Here is a 15,714-nt window from a genome sequence, read left to right as displayed (position 1 = left end):
TTTTAAAGGAATTTCTTAATATTATAGTGGACGATTGTCTATTTCGTGATAAGTGGTTTGACTCCCAATAAGGTGAGTAGTAATCTCTGCAATAACGTTATAGGTCTGAAAAGAAAGAGGTAATTAACTATTTGCAAAAGGTGTAAAAGATTAAGCTCGTAAAAACTCTGGTAAATTACCCATAGTCTCCTGCTGCAACTCTATTTTATAGGATGGATTATCGTAAGCTGATGTTGTTTTACGCGGCGAAATATCAGCCTTGCTGCTCGTTCTTCTTTTCATGAGCATCATTAACAAAATTAAAGTAGATAAAATTGCGAGAGATGCTACTATTGCTACTATGACTAACGGACCATAATAGTCTCCTTCGTGGAGAGGTGACGTAGCTAGTTTTCCAGCTGAAAAAAGAAAACAAAGCAAAAATTAATAATTCCCGTATGACTATATATACACAAAAGTAGACATAGAAATAAAATAAATAAAAGCAGGAATAATCAATAATTTATATATTTACCTTGCTGGGAAGCATGCGTGGAAGGGACTCCCGGCTTAGTAACAAAATCTTGTACATTGCTTTTCTTGATTTTTCCATTCGTCAAATAAACTTCTATCCACAATCGGTATCTAGTTCCAGGTTTCAGGTCACTGATGACAGTCTTTGCAGGGGAATCTCTCTTGGCAATTTTAAAAGTACTCGTGTCTTCTTTACCACTGTCGCTCTGGTATATCGCACGGTAAATATTTACATATTTGTCCTCTGGATAAGGCACTCCCTTCCAAGAGACTTCAACGTCCGTTGCTTTAATGGATTTTATCTCAACTTTCACGTCGAACGAGTAAGGATCTGGCTCCGTCGCTGTCGTTATTTGGATCTACGAAGGAAAGAAAAATCAATAACTAGACACAATTGTGTACTTAAAATAGAGCGAAAACATCGAAAAAGATATATATAGGTATATAGTTGAAGGGGGAAATTAGCAGAGTCAAAGAGGGAGGGGATCGAGGATCTTTATGGTTTATCGGATGACTGAAATGAGATCGACTATGGAGAGAGCTATTTATCGGTGCGTTAAATGAAAATGAGAAGAGCTTCTCATGGTCGAGCTGCACTGATATAGATTTGGGAATACGGTGAAAGCGATTATTCAATTACAGTAAGCTGATCCATGGGAACTTACAATTTTGTCACTGACGAGCTCGGTGGTTTGTCCAGGAAACGGAATGAGGTCAATGCCAACCTCGTAGATGGTGTCCGGCCTGAGGTTCTCTATTGCGTAATTGGTCACAGCTCGATGGATGAGAGGAGTAGCAGCGTAGACCTTTCCTTCGAGCTCCTTAAATCTCAGCTGGACGCCGTCGATGAATTGCAACTCGTACTCGGAGAACTTCCTCCAGACCACGTTTATCCAGGTGGAGTTGGTCTCAGAGATCCTCAACTCTGCATCCACCGGTATCTGTGGGGGTAGAGTTGAGACATCGGCTCTCCTGTCCAGAGTCCGAACGCTGTAAATCTTGCTGGTCGGCGTGTTCTCCAGATCCTGAAGCTTCACCGTGATCTTCACTTTGTACTCCGTTGAAGGCTTCAGGTCCCCGAGCTCAAATTCCAGTTGCTGGGTAGTTATCAGGTTCTTCGGAGGGGCGAACACCTGCACTTTCCAAGAAGATGGATCGACGTTCCTGTATAGCAATTACACGAGTCATTCGTTGCACACTTTCTCATGGAAACTAAACTCTATCATTTTGCGTGGCACTTTCCGTCGATCGTCGAAGCTCATCACGCTGAAATACCTACTGAATTTTTCTTGAAATCGCGAAACGATTTTAATAAGTTTCGACGATCGTACATTGTAACATTTTTTTGCAAAATTACAGAAATATTTTACAATGTAGTGCTGTGTATGCAATGATTATATTTGCAGGTATTTACGCCTTGTCACTGGTGTATCTGAGTTCGACGGTTCCATGAAGACCAACCAAAATAGCGGGTACGGTGAACACCAATCTAACCGTGTCCTCGTCCAAAGCATCCAACGTGTTTACGATAACCTCATCCGAGTTGCCTTGTTGAACCGGGAAAGGTCCGAGTCCTCCGGATAAAAATCCTCCTCCGCCACTGTGATCCAATCCTGCAAAAATCAATCGAGTTCTATTTCTTGCAGAGATTCAGAATTTTTTTAATGTTAGTACGATTATTCAACACGAGGGATCTATATAGTATATATATACACAGTGAAAAAAGATCGGTCGAGATCGGATAAAACCTTGTGGGGAGGCTGGTGAGGGGGGGGGGGTCGAGTAAAATCTCGATGAGAATTTGAATAAACCAGGAACGAACCTGATTGATTGGGCGTTTGGACTGCGAATGGATGATTCTGTGGTGGGAATCCGAGCTGGGTCGGAAGGTGACCGTTAATGTGGATGGGTAGTCCCGCAGGCTGATTGTGCGGGATTGGATTCTGTCCTGGATAACGTTGGAACGGTCCGGAATTCGAGTCGTGCTCGCTGATGTGAGCCAGCAACTCTTCGATCTGCTGCGGCGAGTTTGGAATTTCCGGTGTGTGCACGTGATAAGTGGTACCACCATTCTCATTCTTCTGGGCAAATACATGGGTCTTCAGGGGCTTCTTCGAGTAGTCCGGAGCCAGCTGATTAGTCGGTTTCTCGCCCGTGATCTGTCGGTGAATCTCGTAGAGTCCGGGATGACCTTGAGGCGGAGCATTGTTGAGGTGAGTGAGTCCAGGATGAAGATTGACCAGATGATAGAGTTCTTCCGGTAGGATATCCTGTTCGGGATTTCTGGGCGGTGCTTTTGGGCGGGAAGAATCGGTTTTCGATTTGAGATCGTAGAGGGTGTCCGGAGTCTTCTTCTTGGGGACATTGACGAGTACGGGTGGTAGGATGACGTTGGGGTCGTGGGTACCAGGTCTTGCTGGTGGTACCATGTCTTGGAATCGTACGTTGTAATCCTCCTGGTTGGCACCGCTTTGTCCTGCGGGACGATAAACTGCAAATGGCGGATGAGACTCGACGACTGGACCTGGAGGAGCCGGAAAATGGCTCTGTTGGTCCTTGTTGTTGAGGGATGGCAAATTATTGGGACTATTCGAGGAGTTTTCGCCACTAGGAGCGGGTCTTCCGGGGACCAAGGACGGTTTCCCTTCGGTCGTCTTGTCGAAGAACTTGTCAGGCGCAAATGGACCAAGGAAGTAGCCGTCGGTGACCTCTTTGACCGGTTTCGTTGGCTCGAACGGTTTCTTCGAGTCAGTTTTGGACTTTGACTTGTCCTTGGGCAGTTTCTCCATGACGTGGCTGGCCGGTAAATGGAAGACGTCTTCGACGGTTGGTCTGGTGGGCCTGTAATCGGGGTTGTAGGGACCGTTGTACGGTACCGTGGGATGCCCAGGGTCCATGGGATAGTGGAAGATTTCGTGCTCGGCTGATTCGGGACTTCTCGTAACATCCCCGATCAATCCCGAATCGTTTCTCATTCTCATCGGCTCGATCTTCCCCGAGTACTCCTCGCTCTCTGAGCTACCTGCGAACGCGATCGACGCGTTCTTTCCTGCAAACATCGACAAATTGTCCAGATTTTTCTCTCACCAGATCCTCCAAAAGTTCCCTTAACGTCCCATGCATATTTACAGGCACCAGTGGGTTACTAATATATATATATATTTACAAGCAGGCTAATATTGGCCAACATGCACTCGCTTTCACCATCCTGCCTGGCCACCTCAAACATTCTCTTATATATTCCATTTTCCTTCATTTAACATTTCAGCCTTGTAACTATATTCCCCCTCCCCTTTTCCCCTCATTCGATCTGTCACCGACTTTTTCGCTTTTTTCCGCAGTGCTTCCCAACCGATCTTCCCAATTTAATAGTATAGTAGTATATTCTAGTATATCTATATATATATATATATATATATATATATATTATACTATAGCTATGAGTTAGTAATGCGAGATGTTCTTCCTAACCTTCCACACAGGCCCACTGCTTGCAGCAATCGTCTCCCGGAAGTGGCATGAGAGCCGCACGGAAGGGCGGACAGTTCAAGGTCGCAGGTGGCAGGGCCTTCACAGGTGGACAAGCAGCATCGCACGTGATCTTTCCCCACTCGCAGTAACATCGTTTCTCGCAGCCCGTTACATTTTTTGGTAACTCGCTCCAGTTGTCGTACGATCTTCCCTCGTACATGCAGGAACCGTTGTTACGACAGCGCACTTCCTGCCAGAAAAAATTCTTACCATTTAACACTTATATTCTAAAATAAAAATTTCTTCGCTTTAAAATTATGCATGCAGTATTTATGTACACAGGGTGCAACGGTGATAAGAAATACAGTTTTTTAATCAATATTTTGTTAACAAACTCTGAACGATAAGTTATTAATTCTCAATAAAACAATTAAAAATTGATACCAAATTTTACAAAATTTTAAAATCTGCGTGGCTTATTTGAATTTTGTTGTTAGGAAAATATTAATTTCAGGATTTTCAACGAATCGTTCTAAGAAAATTTACTTGACGTCTGATTAAATATTTCTTGCGAATATACCTGTGGACAGCAGTGGGGTGGTTTGGGTTCAAAGTTCGCAGGCACGGTTTCCCAATCGAGACAATGCGGGTCAAGGACGTCCAATCCTGAATCTGTTGGACACTCTATAGTGATGCACTCAGGCTGGCCATTATGAGCGCATTGACAAAACGAGATACACTCATCGTACCACTCCTCCCCTATTTTGTACGTTTTATTTCTGTAGAGACACGAGTTCTTATCCAGCTTCTCCGTCAAAGACGCGTTGGTCTTTGTCACTTCCGGTGGCAAAAATACTCGAATCGCTGGTCCAACCTTTCCGGATTCCGTTACTCTCACGTAATAGCTGTGAGCTGGTTCCAAACTCCCTATGATACCGGCTGTAAAATCAAAACATCCTGTTTTTAACAATCGCTGATCCAGAAAATTGGTGTAATTTAATTATAGATAAAAAAATGTCTCTTTCTCATATGCCAATCGTTTTCTCAGTCCTGCAATTGAAAGGAGCCAAAAGGAACGCGTAATTTGGTTTTCAAGGGGAAAATCGTAGGATCGTCGAGTGGATCGGACCAAAATAATAATGATGAGGAGCGTGCATAATTGCGAGACGTCTACGGGAGAGAAATTGATTTTTCATTCAATTATACCGCTTTCACTTGCCTTTGTCGAAGCTGACTTCTCGCCAGACGTGATTATCGTCGGAGATTTCGATGAGCGCATCACGAGGACTCTTACTCGACAGCTTCAGCTTGATGGCCGTTGAATTAACGACCTTGACGTCCGTCAGGTTAACCGTCAGCTCGCCGGATGTTTCCGGTCTGATTTCGTGATCGCCCAGCGTGACGTCACACAGCGTTATAGTGCAGCAGGCATCGCTGTGAAAAGCAAAATACCTTTTTATCATACTATACCATATATTATCCCTCATAACTGGGTCATTCATCCATTCTCAAACCAGAAAATAAATCTCAGCTGTCATCGCAATAATCGCCCACCACTGGTAAAGAAAATTCCACTTTACTATGTATACAAATAGTAAACGTGTTGACGAAATAAATATTCTTCCGCTCAAATCGAGAAGATTTATAAAAATAAAAAAGAGAAAATCTGGTACTTTGAATATTATAAAAATTTGTTTTCTTAAACCAGTAATTTAATAACTCTTTTAACGCAAGTGTAATTTAGAAAAAGAGAAAAAGTCTGACCGAAGCTAATTTTAGGTCAAAGACAAAGAAGAAACATTTGAAATTCCACACGATTTTTGGCACAGGAAGTAGGAGCTGATAAAAATGCTAAAGTTTTTGATTAAATTCTAGCAGCCTCGTTGATAACAGGTCGTTATCCAAACAGGATGATTTGACAGTTGTTTTTATCGAGAATTTTCTAGCAATATACCTCGGATCCGTAAGAACGACGCAACGATCGTGCTGATTGGCTATGGCAGTCTCGTTCGGCGGACATCTTGGCTGACACTTGAGCGATCCGGCAGCCTCGCAGACGCAAACTTTCGAGCATCCATCCTCGATTCGTTCACCACGTGGAACGGTCTTGTTGTTGAACACGCAACTCTCATCGGCTTCGAGGCTCGCTAAAAATGACAAAAACCGTGAAAGTATAATTTTCAAACGATCGACGAATTATAAAAAAAGAACAGTTTTTTAATATTCCATACACGTTCCTTAAATGTAACTCTTCAAGTAGAAATATTTACCCACGATTGAAACACGAGTATAAAAGCGATCATTATTTCTTATTTATGCCACGTGGTGAAGAATTATGAAAGAACCAAAGTGTCTTAATGAAAATAAATATTTAATTATAGATTTTGATGTAATTGAGACGTAGAAAATTATGCGAGGTTTTTTACCGGAATCCGCATTTTCGCAGATCAATATGGCACAACATTCCTCTTCCGGAAGTAGTCGCTCCTTGCAGTAGGGGTCTGGTTTCCTATTGGTGCTGGCGGCAGTCCTTACATAGGGCGACGTGCAAACCGCTTCGCAGTCGCCTACAAGGCCATTATCCTTGCAGAAACATCGTTCCTCGCATCCCCTCTTCACTTGTTCTCCGATCGAGTAATTCCGGCCAGATTCTACGCAGCCCATCATTTTTTCGACTGTTCTTGCAGTCGTCGCCATGTTGCTATTGTCTCCAACCATTACCATTCCACCTATACAAATAAAACAGACAAGACGTCGTTTTTTATGTTATAAAACTGGTTGACAAAACTTTTGCTTCCGAATTGTATAGGTTCTTCAGGCTGATTATATCAATGAAAAAATTATTTTATTTTATACACAATACTCTATCGAGTAATTGTTTATTTTATAAAGGTTTTTTTTACAAATTATTTGCATATTAAATTATGATTACCTTGGGGAATTTTCTTATCATCCTGTTGCACATTGTCGCGGTCATCCTCTTCATCATCCATGCTAACGTCGCTCAGATCCGTCAAGTTGGCGTGAAGCGAATTTGTAGGTTCTGGACCGGAAACGTCGAGAGCTCTTCCTCTCGAAGGAACCGAGGCTTCCGTCGAGAAGAATTTGCTACTCGTCGATTTTTCCGTACTCGTCGATGTTCTATCATGATTGTTCGGGACAACCGGAAGTTCGATTCCTCCTGCAAATCGAAACACAATTATGAGTCAAAGGAATTACAAAAATTCGAAAATGTGTTAGCTCTGTATACTCGTTTAGTTTATTTTCAATATTTTAATCAAACTGTAGTCGTAAACTGATTTGCGAAAGTCTGTAAAACAATCTAATCCAGAAAATTTAATTTATTGTAAAAACATAACTGGTAATTTTTTAATAGACTTCGTTATACACGTTTTACTTGTCGACTGTCGTCGAAAAACAACGAGGACAAAGAAACTTGTAGTTTTATGAAGCGTGAATAATTTGGAGGTTTTTCGTCAGTTGGTATAAGAATTAAGATTAGAAAGGAACAAAAAAAAAATACGCATTGAAGCAAGAAAGAAAATTTGCAGGTGTTCCTATTTGTTGTTAGCCAATTTGCAGAAATGTTGCTCAATATCCACGAAAATCAGAATTTTTACACAAAGACGAATATTAATGAGTCACATTCATTGATTGCTCTGTAAACTGAAATTTATTCAATATTCCCCTTAATGTTCATGGTTCAAGTATCTAATCAACGTATACGCAAATCTTATCTATCGCTTATCCCAACGTAAATCATGAACATTAAAAGAGAAATTTTCTTGATAGATCTAAGAAAGTTTAAAATTATTTAATGAATTCTAAAACAATAACAAAAAACACAATGTATTTGTTTAATTTACAAGAATCAATCCAAATAAAGAATTGATCGAAAACGATTGAGAGTAACGATGAATAAGAAAGTTTCTGTGTAACGGTTATAGTTAGTTTTGGTAAAGACGACTAACGTGGGTTATTTGGTTCCACGTTGTTGCGTTTACCTTTGAAAACTTCCTCGATGACACGCGTGCTTATTAATATGCAAGGTGGGCGACGCACTATTGACACTCGTGTAGGATTTTAGGGCTTTCACTTGAAACCACCTCTCCTACTTTTTTACCCCCCCCCCTTCTTAACCTGTTACTTTAACCATCCAGCAATTCTTTTTAAAATTCCGAAAGAATTTCTTCATCGATCGATCGCTTCCCAGATTTTCATCAAAAATTGTCCATGGAATTTCCCATACTTTCATTAAAACCATAGTCTCGCGTATGTGATCGGTAAAACATCCAGCGAGTACCGTTGGCCGAGCAGCTAATGTGTTTTAGCCTGGAAGAGAAAATGTTGACACCTGAATGGCGTCTCGCTCGGGATTCTTAATGAGTTTTTCGCGCGTTCTCCGCGTGGCATATCCGTTGGTATCGCCGTGAGTAACCTAGATTCCATCATTATGTACAATTTTTCACAGCGGGTATCTGATTTGGCTATGGCTGACGCCGATTCACCTCTCCCTTCCTCATCCTCGTCCTCCGCGACAGTCGCTAAAGTTGATTTTTAACGCCGGATACTTTTCCAAGGTCAAAGGTACTCGAGTCCTTTTTCTACCTCCTCTCACTTCGTCAAAGCGACGGAATTAATTAAACTAAGAGCAGATTTATCGATACAGTTTTCTGGTCTCTTTCAAGGTCACGAAGGAAAGGTACAAATCATCGAAATAATTTCCTTCCTTCTCTCGATCCTCTAGCGCTGTTTAAAAATTCAGTTTCAAGGTTAAAGCATAAATTTTTGACAGAAGTTCTCGAAGGTCGTTTATTATCATCTTTCCTCTTTTTCTCGATCAAAGTGAAGAGATCCTCCGAACTTGAATATCACGCTGAGCCTATTCTCTCTCAAGGTCACAAAGTACAAAAATCTTCGAGCTGTATATTTCTATTTCTTCGTCAGATATCGCATTGACGAAATTGTCTGCGGTTCCATCCAAGTGCTGAGGTTTTCCATATTCCGTCTCAAGGTCATCGACGTGACGGCTAAAAATTGGTCTTTAACGGTGTTTCTTTCTCAAGGTGATCGAAGATCGAATAGGATTGGATTTTGATGGTTCCTTCGTATTTTTGCCAAGGTCATCGAACGAAGGTGTGCTCTCAGGTAATATACCATATATATAACTATAGAGCCGCCGAGTCGAGCTGACCGCTGCACCAGCTTGGCTTGGCCTGGCAGTTGGCCTACCGTTAATCAAGACGAGTCGTACGGTACATACGATATACACGAGGAGAAACCCGAGTTCTTCAACAACTACGTTTTGCTTCAGGCCGCTGCCCCCTTCCACAACCAATCCTCGAGCATCGCTCCTACTATCCTCCTCGCGTTTTCTTCCTTTCCCTCTTCTATTCTCCCTCTTCACTCCCCCCTCACATTCTCCTAATACCTTTACGCCAGGTAAACTCCACAATAAACTACCCACACCATTCCTCATAAATTTTCCTCGAAAATTCATCGCAAAATGGATCAACGCTCTTACTGCGTCGTATGCAGGATGCTTATATATATATATATATATATTATATATACACTGACAGCTTCCATTTCGTCATCAACTCGCCATTCAACGCAATCAGTTTCAACATTTACACCTTATTCTAATAATATATCGATCGATCGAACCTCTATTATGATTGTGTCTGTGTGTGTATTAGGTATACACACTTCTAATAGATACCACTTGTTTTTCAATCAAATCGCCGCAGGTGTCGATAATACACTATCTCATTTCTCACACAAATCGTTATCAATCGCGATGAAACTCCGGAACTCCTCGCACGTTTCACTCGATTTTTAAACAACGAGGGGAAAGATTCGATTGCAGCAATAAATTTCAATTTTCAAATATCCATCTCCCATCTATTCAGTATTGAAACCGATTGCGAGAAAAACTAAGCAATTCCATGTTGATCAATATACTACTTCCGGTTTAACTTTGAATTGTGATTTTCGTTTTAAAGAGACTGGATAATTTCTAATGTAAAAAATTATTTTCCCTATTCACTCGCAAAAATTTAGCATATACAAATAATAACTCTTGTATTTAGCCTTGCATAAAATTTCTAAATGATTCATCGTCTAAAAATAAAGAAAATTCACTTTAAAATTGTTTATTTTTGCAGCCTCTTTTCCTGATATCACATATTCTCATATATGCCAAGGATCTGTCAATTACTTCTGTTTCTAAGTAATTATTCAATTTGAATAATTTTTCAAAGTTAATTGCCATACATTCGAAAAAGGTGCACATTGAATATTTTTGAGTAGATTTAGCAAATTAATTTCTATTCATATAGAAACCATAAAACCATCTTAAGCTGCACGAGCAATTAATAATATCTAAGTACGTGCAGCATTGGTATAAACAATGAATATCGTAAGTGAATATTGTATAAACAATACAAGTGATAGTTATCTTAAGAGGAATTGCAAGCAAAGATCTACGAGAGTGGAGAAATTTCAATGAAGCAGTTGTAATATTACATTTTCTCTAATTGCTTATTAGGGTAAACTCGCTGGTTATTCGTTCGCTTAATTAACTTGTTAGGCCGCGAGGGAGACTGTAGTGGAGTCGTCGTGCGAACAAAAATTTCATGCGGATAATTGGAGAGGATTCCTCGAAGAACTTTTAGGATTCAAAGATGGCGTCTCTCGTAAGATCGAGCGCGTCGATGTTTCTCATACGTTTCACCTTGTGTCTTTGCGCGATAGTGAGAACAATAGGGGTATTACAGAAATTTAGGGAGGAGAGGGTAAGACCAGAGAATTTCTTCGCGACTCGACGCATGCAGAACTCGAAAATTAACAATTTTCACCACGTATACGGCAAAGCTGGTTCGAGAAATGGATTTAATGGGTTTTATGCTCGACTTACGTGTAGCTTATACTATATATATATATATATATATATACTAGATGTGATCCAGTAGACTCCTCGCGCCTTCCAGCTAGTTTTTTTAATCGAACGCGTCCTCGTATTTCTTTCCGACCAACATTCGTCCCTACTTTGCAGCTCTATATATATATGTATATATATATACGCACGTGCAACTTTCACGCAGTCTCTTTTAATCCACTTTGACACACACCGATCAATTTATTGGCAATAAACGCGACACGTGTTTCATACATTCTCCAATCGAACACTCTCAAATGCCAGGCCAAAACTCTCCGCTCGTTTTAATTCAATCGCCATGCACTCACGCCAAATTCACAAACCTCCATTTTCTCACACTCTTCTCTCGTTAATCAGTTTATTCATCGTGTGTATCATAAATGTAATTTTGCTATTATTTTTATGCAATTAATTTTTTGAAGTTTCTTCGTTTATTCCTGAGAGATTTTAAGAGGATCTTAAAGCTCGTTATTGTTGCGCCTTTTATGGGAGATAAAATATTTGCAGTTGTGTAATAAGGTCGATGATTCTTGCGGAATGATTTAGGAACGTTCCAGACACGTTCGACGGATCTACGTGAGCTTGAGTTGGTTTGGCAGGTTTGGAAAAGCGCGATTGGGCCAGAACCTATGTATATAGGCTAAACCAGAGCTAGCTGTGAAAATGCTGTCAGACTGGTCGAACGCGTGGAAGAATTATACTGACTTTCGACGGAAACCCGCCCGTCATAGCACCATCCATAAACGATATATATATTAAACATTTTTTCATTCACTTTTCGTTAAACAATTATTTCAACAAATTTTTTGTTGCTGCAAATACCGAGGCATCGATAGACTCACTCCATTGAACAAACTTCTGATAAGAGAACAATTCGAGGTTCATATACGATATTTGTGGTTAATTTTGTACTATTTTTCCGTTATCGCGTTGTTAAATCTTATCGATACGAGTTCTTTTATTCATTAGACCCTTATTAACTCCATTTTCTGTTATAATTAATTCCAGGAATAATTATTCGATCGAGAAAGCTTTTAATTAACGAACAAATCGAGGTTAAAGCAAGACTCGTTGTTAATCATTATACTCTATACAGGGTAAAAAAAGCTTCAAACTTTATTTTAAATAAATTTTCTAAATTGGTTAATGAAAATTTTGTTTATCTCTATTTTATCGTCGTAAAATAAAATAAATTTGCTTGAAAATCATTTTTTGTTAAGTTGATGCATTTATTTATCCTTTTATATCGTTGAAATCCTAAAATATGCCCATCATTCGTGTTGCAATATTATGATGGTTCTGACAATTTTATGGAAAACGTTAATTTAACCATAAAGTACGTTCAGCTCTCAGATTTAAAAATTCCATCTCACGTTCGTGGTTTTAGTTTTCTTAGATTGCGATATATCTTAATAATTTGAAGATTCCACTATATATAAAATTCATGACTCTCTAAACAAAAAAAGTTAAGAAATTACTCCTTTTAAATTTGATAAAATAAAGAACAGATTTGAGGCAACATTAAACTGAAAAATTTAAAGCCTCTTAGACTCCTACAAAATTTCAAAGTGAATATCACAGGTACACGAGATAATATTTAATGTTGCACCAGTCTCCATCACTCTCTTAATCAAGGCTTCGCACTAATTGGGAATATTTTATTTACCAGACTTTTTCAACGGTATTATTTTCTAGTATATCAAGTTTCAGGAGTATGTAATCGTCCTAATTTGATATTCATGCAATTCACCGGACGTTTCGTGTCATCTTTGGTCGCTTGAGTCATCCTGATTAGTTTTCAAAGGGAACCCACGGACGGAACGGTGCTTTTCACAAGGTCGACTTTCGGGCATAAAATGGAAGGTTTAGTCGCGCACGACTGGAAAAATGACGATGAGTCTCCTGCACTGACTTTTCTCTCTCCTTATAATAATAATCTCGCCAGCCTCGTTCGGCGTGCTGTGAGAAGTAAGACTCGAGTTTTGATGCTTCTAGTCATAGCCACTGCAGTAGTACAATCATTCTCAAAGCTGTTAATTAAATCTCTACCGAGACTAGACTGTCGTTGCAATTAATCTCGCGCAATGCTTCGAATAATGTCCCTGAAACGTATCAGAAACTGGTGCTTAAAATTCCCACCTAAATAATATTCCGCAACGAGAGTTTCAGCACGACAATAGTAAGTTTACCAACGGGAATTAATTGTAAATAATACGTTTAAATGAGGAATTTCGTTGCGAGCAAAAATGCAATGCTACCGAAGGAAATATCAAGAGGAATAATGTTCCAGAGAAAGAATTGATTAAAATTCACTGTTAAAATATACAAACAACTAGGATGATACTGTTTATTAAGATTCACGAGCTCTTATAACAAAAATTTGATTAAACTAATCAATTAATAATTCTATACCCAGATTTTGAACAATTAATATTTAGCTACAGAAAATTTCCAAGATCTTATTTGGTTCCTCGCTACTACCCTATCGAGCACAATAAATTGTAGAAAAAATTCCTTTCAACGTACACACCAGAATATATATATATATATACCGTTACACGTGTAGTTTCTTGATTCAAGGATCAAGAACCGATCGATCGGTTAATTGCATCGAGAGGTATACACTTATCGCCATTTTGGTACATCGAGCATTACACATATAGATTACGTAAAAAATGATCGCGGAAAAAGGATGAAGCAGATAGGGTGTTGAAAAAATTACAGGGAGCTAGGTTGCGTAAGATAAGGCGGAGGAAAGCGGATTTGCGGGTTTTTTGGTGTCGAAGGTCGGACGAAACGGGATGAAGATTAATAGTGGGGGAGATCCGGGGAAAGCTAATATTACTCACCGAGAGTAGGCGATTTGGAAAGGGCAGCTGGGCCGGTGTCTATCGTCTCGGAGAAGACGGTGACCCCGCCTAGGAGGCAGAGTCCCACCGCCGCGAGAAGGCATCCTCTCTGGATGCGCATTCTACCGCATTCTTCTTCACCTTCTTCACTTTGCTCGACCAACTTCCCCGAATGACTCCTCTAAACCCGCCCGAAACACCGCGAAACCAACGGAATCGATCTGCAGCGTTCACCAGCCATCCACCACGACGTCCCTCGAGATCTTCCTCGACCCGATCAACGCACGTCTCACTTTTTCCTTTTCAGCACCAAAACAATTTTCCACACACACTCAGCCTCCTTTATCTCTGGATTATTCCCTTCACTAGTATACAGTTATTCGTACAATACAATTCCTCCTCTTCAGGGTCCTCTTCAAGATCGACCTGCCCAATTTCGAGCTGCCTCACGACTCTCCACCGCGCGCAGTCAGAAAAGAAGCAAACGCTTCGCGGTACCAACGTAAAGTAAGCGGGACGGTAGTCCGGAGTTGGGGTCAGTCCCAGCAGTTCCAACACTTCCAGCTCCAACTCCAGCCAGGCTCCAGCTCGTGCGGTGAGCGGCTCCGCATGGTTGCCACCTCTACTCCACACCGACCACCGTCGACTCTATACACGACCATCCACAGGATCCAGCAATCCAGCAACTCGCGAGATCGCATTCTCTACTTCCCTCTCTCTCTCTCTCCCTTTAACGCTCTTTCTTGCTCTTCCCCCACTACTCTCTCTCTCTCTCTCTCTCTCTCTCTCTCTCTCTCTCTCTCTCTCTTTAACACTCTCTTCTATCCATCCAAGAGGCTCGACATCCTCGCAATCTCCTCAGCAAACCCCTCTCATTCCACTCTCTTATTTACACGCCACTTTACCTCTTTCACTCTTCTTATTTTGCAAATTTTGACAATTTATCGCCAACCTCATTAGTCGACGCTTCGCACAATTTCTTCCTTAAAATTCCTCTCGAGTTTTCGACAATTTCTCAAATTGGCAATTCTTGGTCTCTTTTACGTGCACCATTGATGATTTATTCGCGAATCAGGATTCCTCCAGTTTTCGTTTTGAAAGTAATTCTTTCTCGTGGCCATCAATGATGGATTGTTCAACAGGTTTTTCTACGTGTACGATGTTATCGTAAAACTGGTCCGTTTGTCTAACGGTTGATACATCCGTATATCGACACCGGACTTTGGAATTGCGAAAAGTGGATGTCGCAAAATTCTAAAGAAACTTAAGAAAATTATTGATTTTTTTTTACTGTTTTCTAAAATGTGCGATATTTTATCGCCGAGTTGCGTTTGGATTTTGGTGAAAATGGTGGATATTTGGAGCGAAGGCGAGGAAAAAGGTTTAACGCTTCAATAGACTTGCATGGGAGTGACCAGGATCGTCCTCGACTCAAGTTTTTCGTTGGAGAAATCTTTCACAGGGAAATATAGTAGTGTACACTTTCACGTTTGCTTGGTTACATTCACGCAACGTGAACCTTATTGCCATGCACTTTCTTACTCATTTTCTTATTTCATCCAAAAGTCATTCATAAAAAAAATCTTCCCTTCTTAATCCATTTATTCATATATTTATTATTAAATAAAATTGACCTTGCTTTGAAAACTTCGTAAAAGAATAAAAAACTTATAATTTTTTATAATTGTCTCAGATTTTGGTCCGATTAGATCTTATCGCTCGTGTGTGAATGTTACTCGAGTGTAATTAGTCAGTTCCGCTGCGATTTAATTTGGGGAAGTCAAAGAAATTTTTAGGATCAAGTTTAACTTTCACACAAAACACGCTGCCTTTTCACGCAACGTGACCCTCGTTAAACCTTCTCGCGCGTATTCTACGCGTTCGATTATGTCACCCGCTGCAAAAATATTTGGCCATTAAACGAAACAATGGCAGAGTGAA

General features: G+C 40.3%; 1 protein-coding gene across 1 annotated transcript; it reads right to left on the bottom strand.

Annotated features, from left to right (window-relative positions):
* Positions 1–33: 33 nt before the first annotated feature.
* sas (stranded at second) lies at positions 34–14,111 on the bottom strand. The gene is made up of 12 exons (XM_066742292.1): positions 13,774–14,111; positions 6,917–7,165; positions 6,411–6,713; positions 5,939–6,131; positions 5,204–5,418; positions 4,565–4,923; positions 3,985–4,234; positions 1,928–2,126; positions 1,179–1,677; positions 515–872; positions 180–398; positions 34–105 (listed from the first exon to the last, which is right to left on the bottom strand). Exons 1-12 carry the CDS (start codon positions 13,892–13,894, stop codon positions 98–100), a joined length of 2,973 nt encoding a protein of 990 aa, XP_066598389.1. The 5' UTR covers positions 13,895–14,111; the 3' UTR covers positions 34–97.
* Between the last annotated feature and the right edge of the window lie 1,603 nt (positions 14,112–15,714).

This window comes from Prorops nasuta, unplaced genomic scaffold, assembly GCF_024137725.1.
Source record: "Prorops nasuta isolate Cenicafe-Biocafe unplaced genomic scaffold, Cenicafe_Pnas_1.2 PNAS00027, whole genome shotgun sequence".
NCBI lineage: Eukaryota > Metazoa > Arthropoda > Insecta > Hymenoptera > Bethylidae > Prorops > Prorops nasuta.
Note: the sequence above shows the minus strand (reverse complement) of the source record. Positions and strands in the feature narration are given on the sequence as shown.

Bases quoted from the DNA above. Each gene is read 5' to 3' on its own strand.
- sas (XM_066742292.1), bottom strand. From the start codon at position 13,894: ATGCGCATCCAGAGAGGATGCCTTCTCGCGGCGGTGGGACTCTGCCTC. The intron at 6,714-6,916 runs GTAATCATAATT...TTATTTGTATAG, and splicing joins TGATAAGAAAATTCCCCAAG to GTGGAATGGTAATGGTTGGA. The intron at 1,678-1,927 runs GTAAATACCTGC...ATTGCTATACAG, and splicing joins AGATACACCAGTGACAAGGC to GAACGTCGATCCATCTTCTT.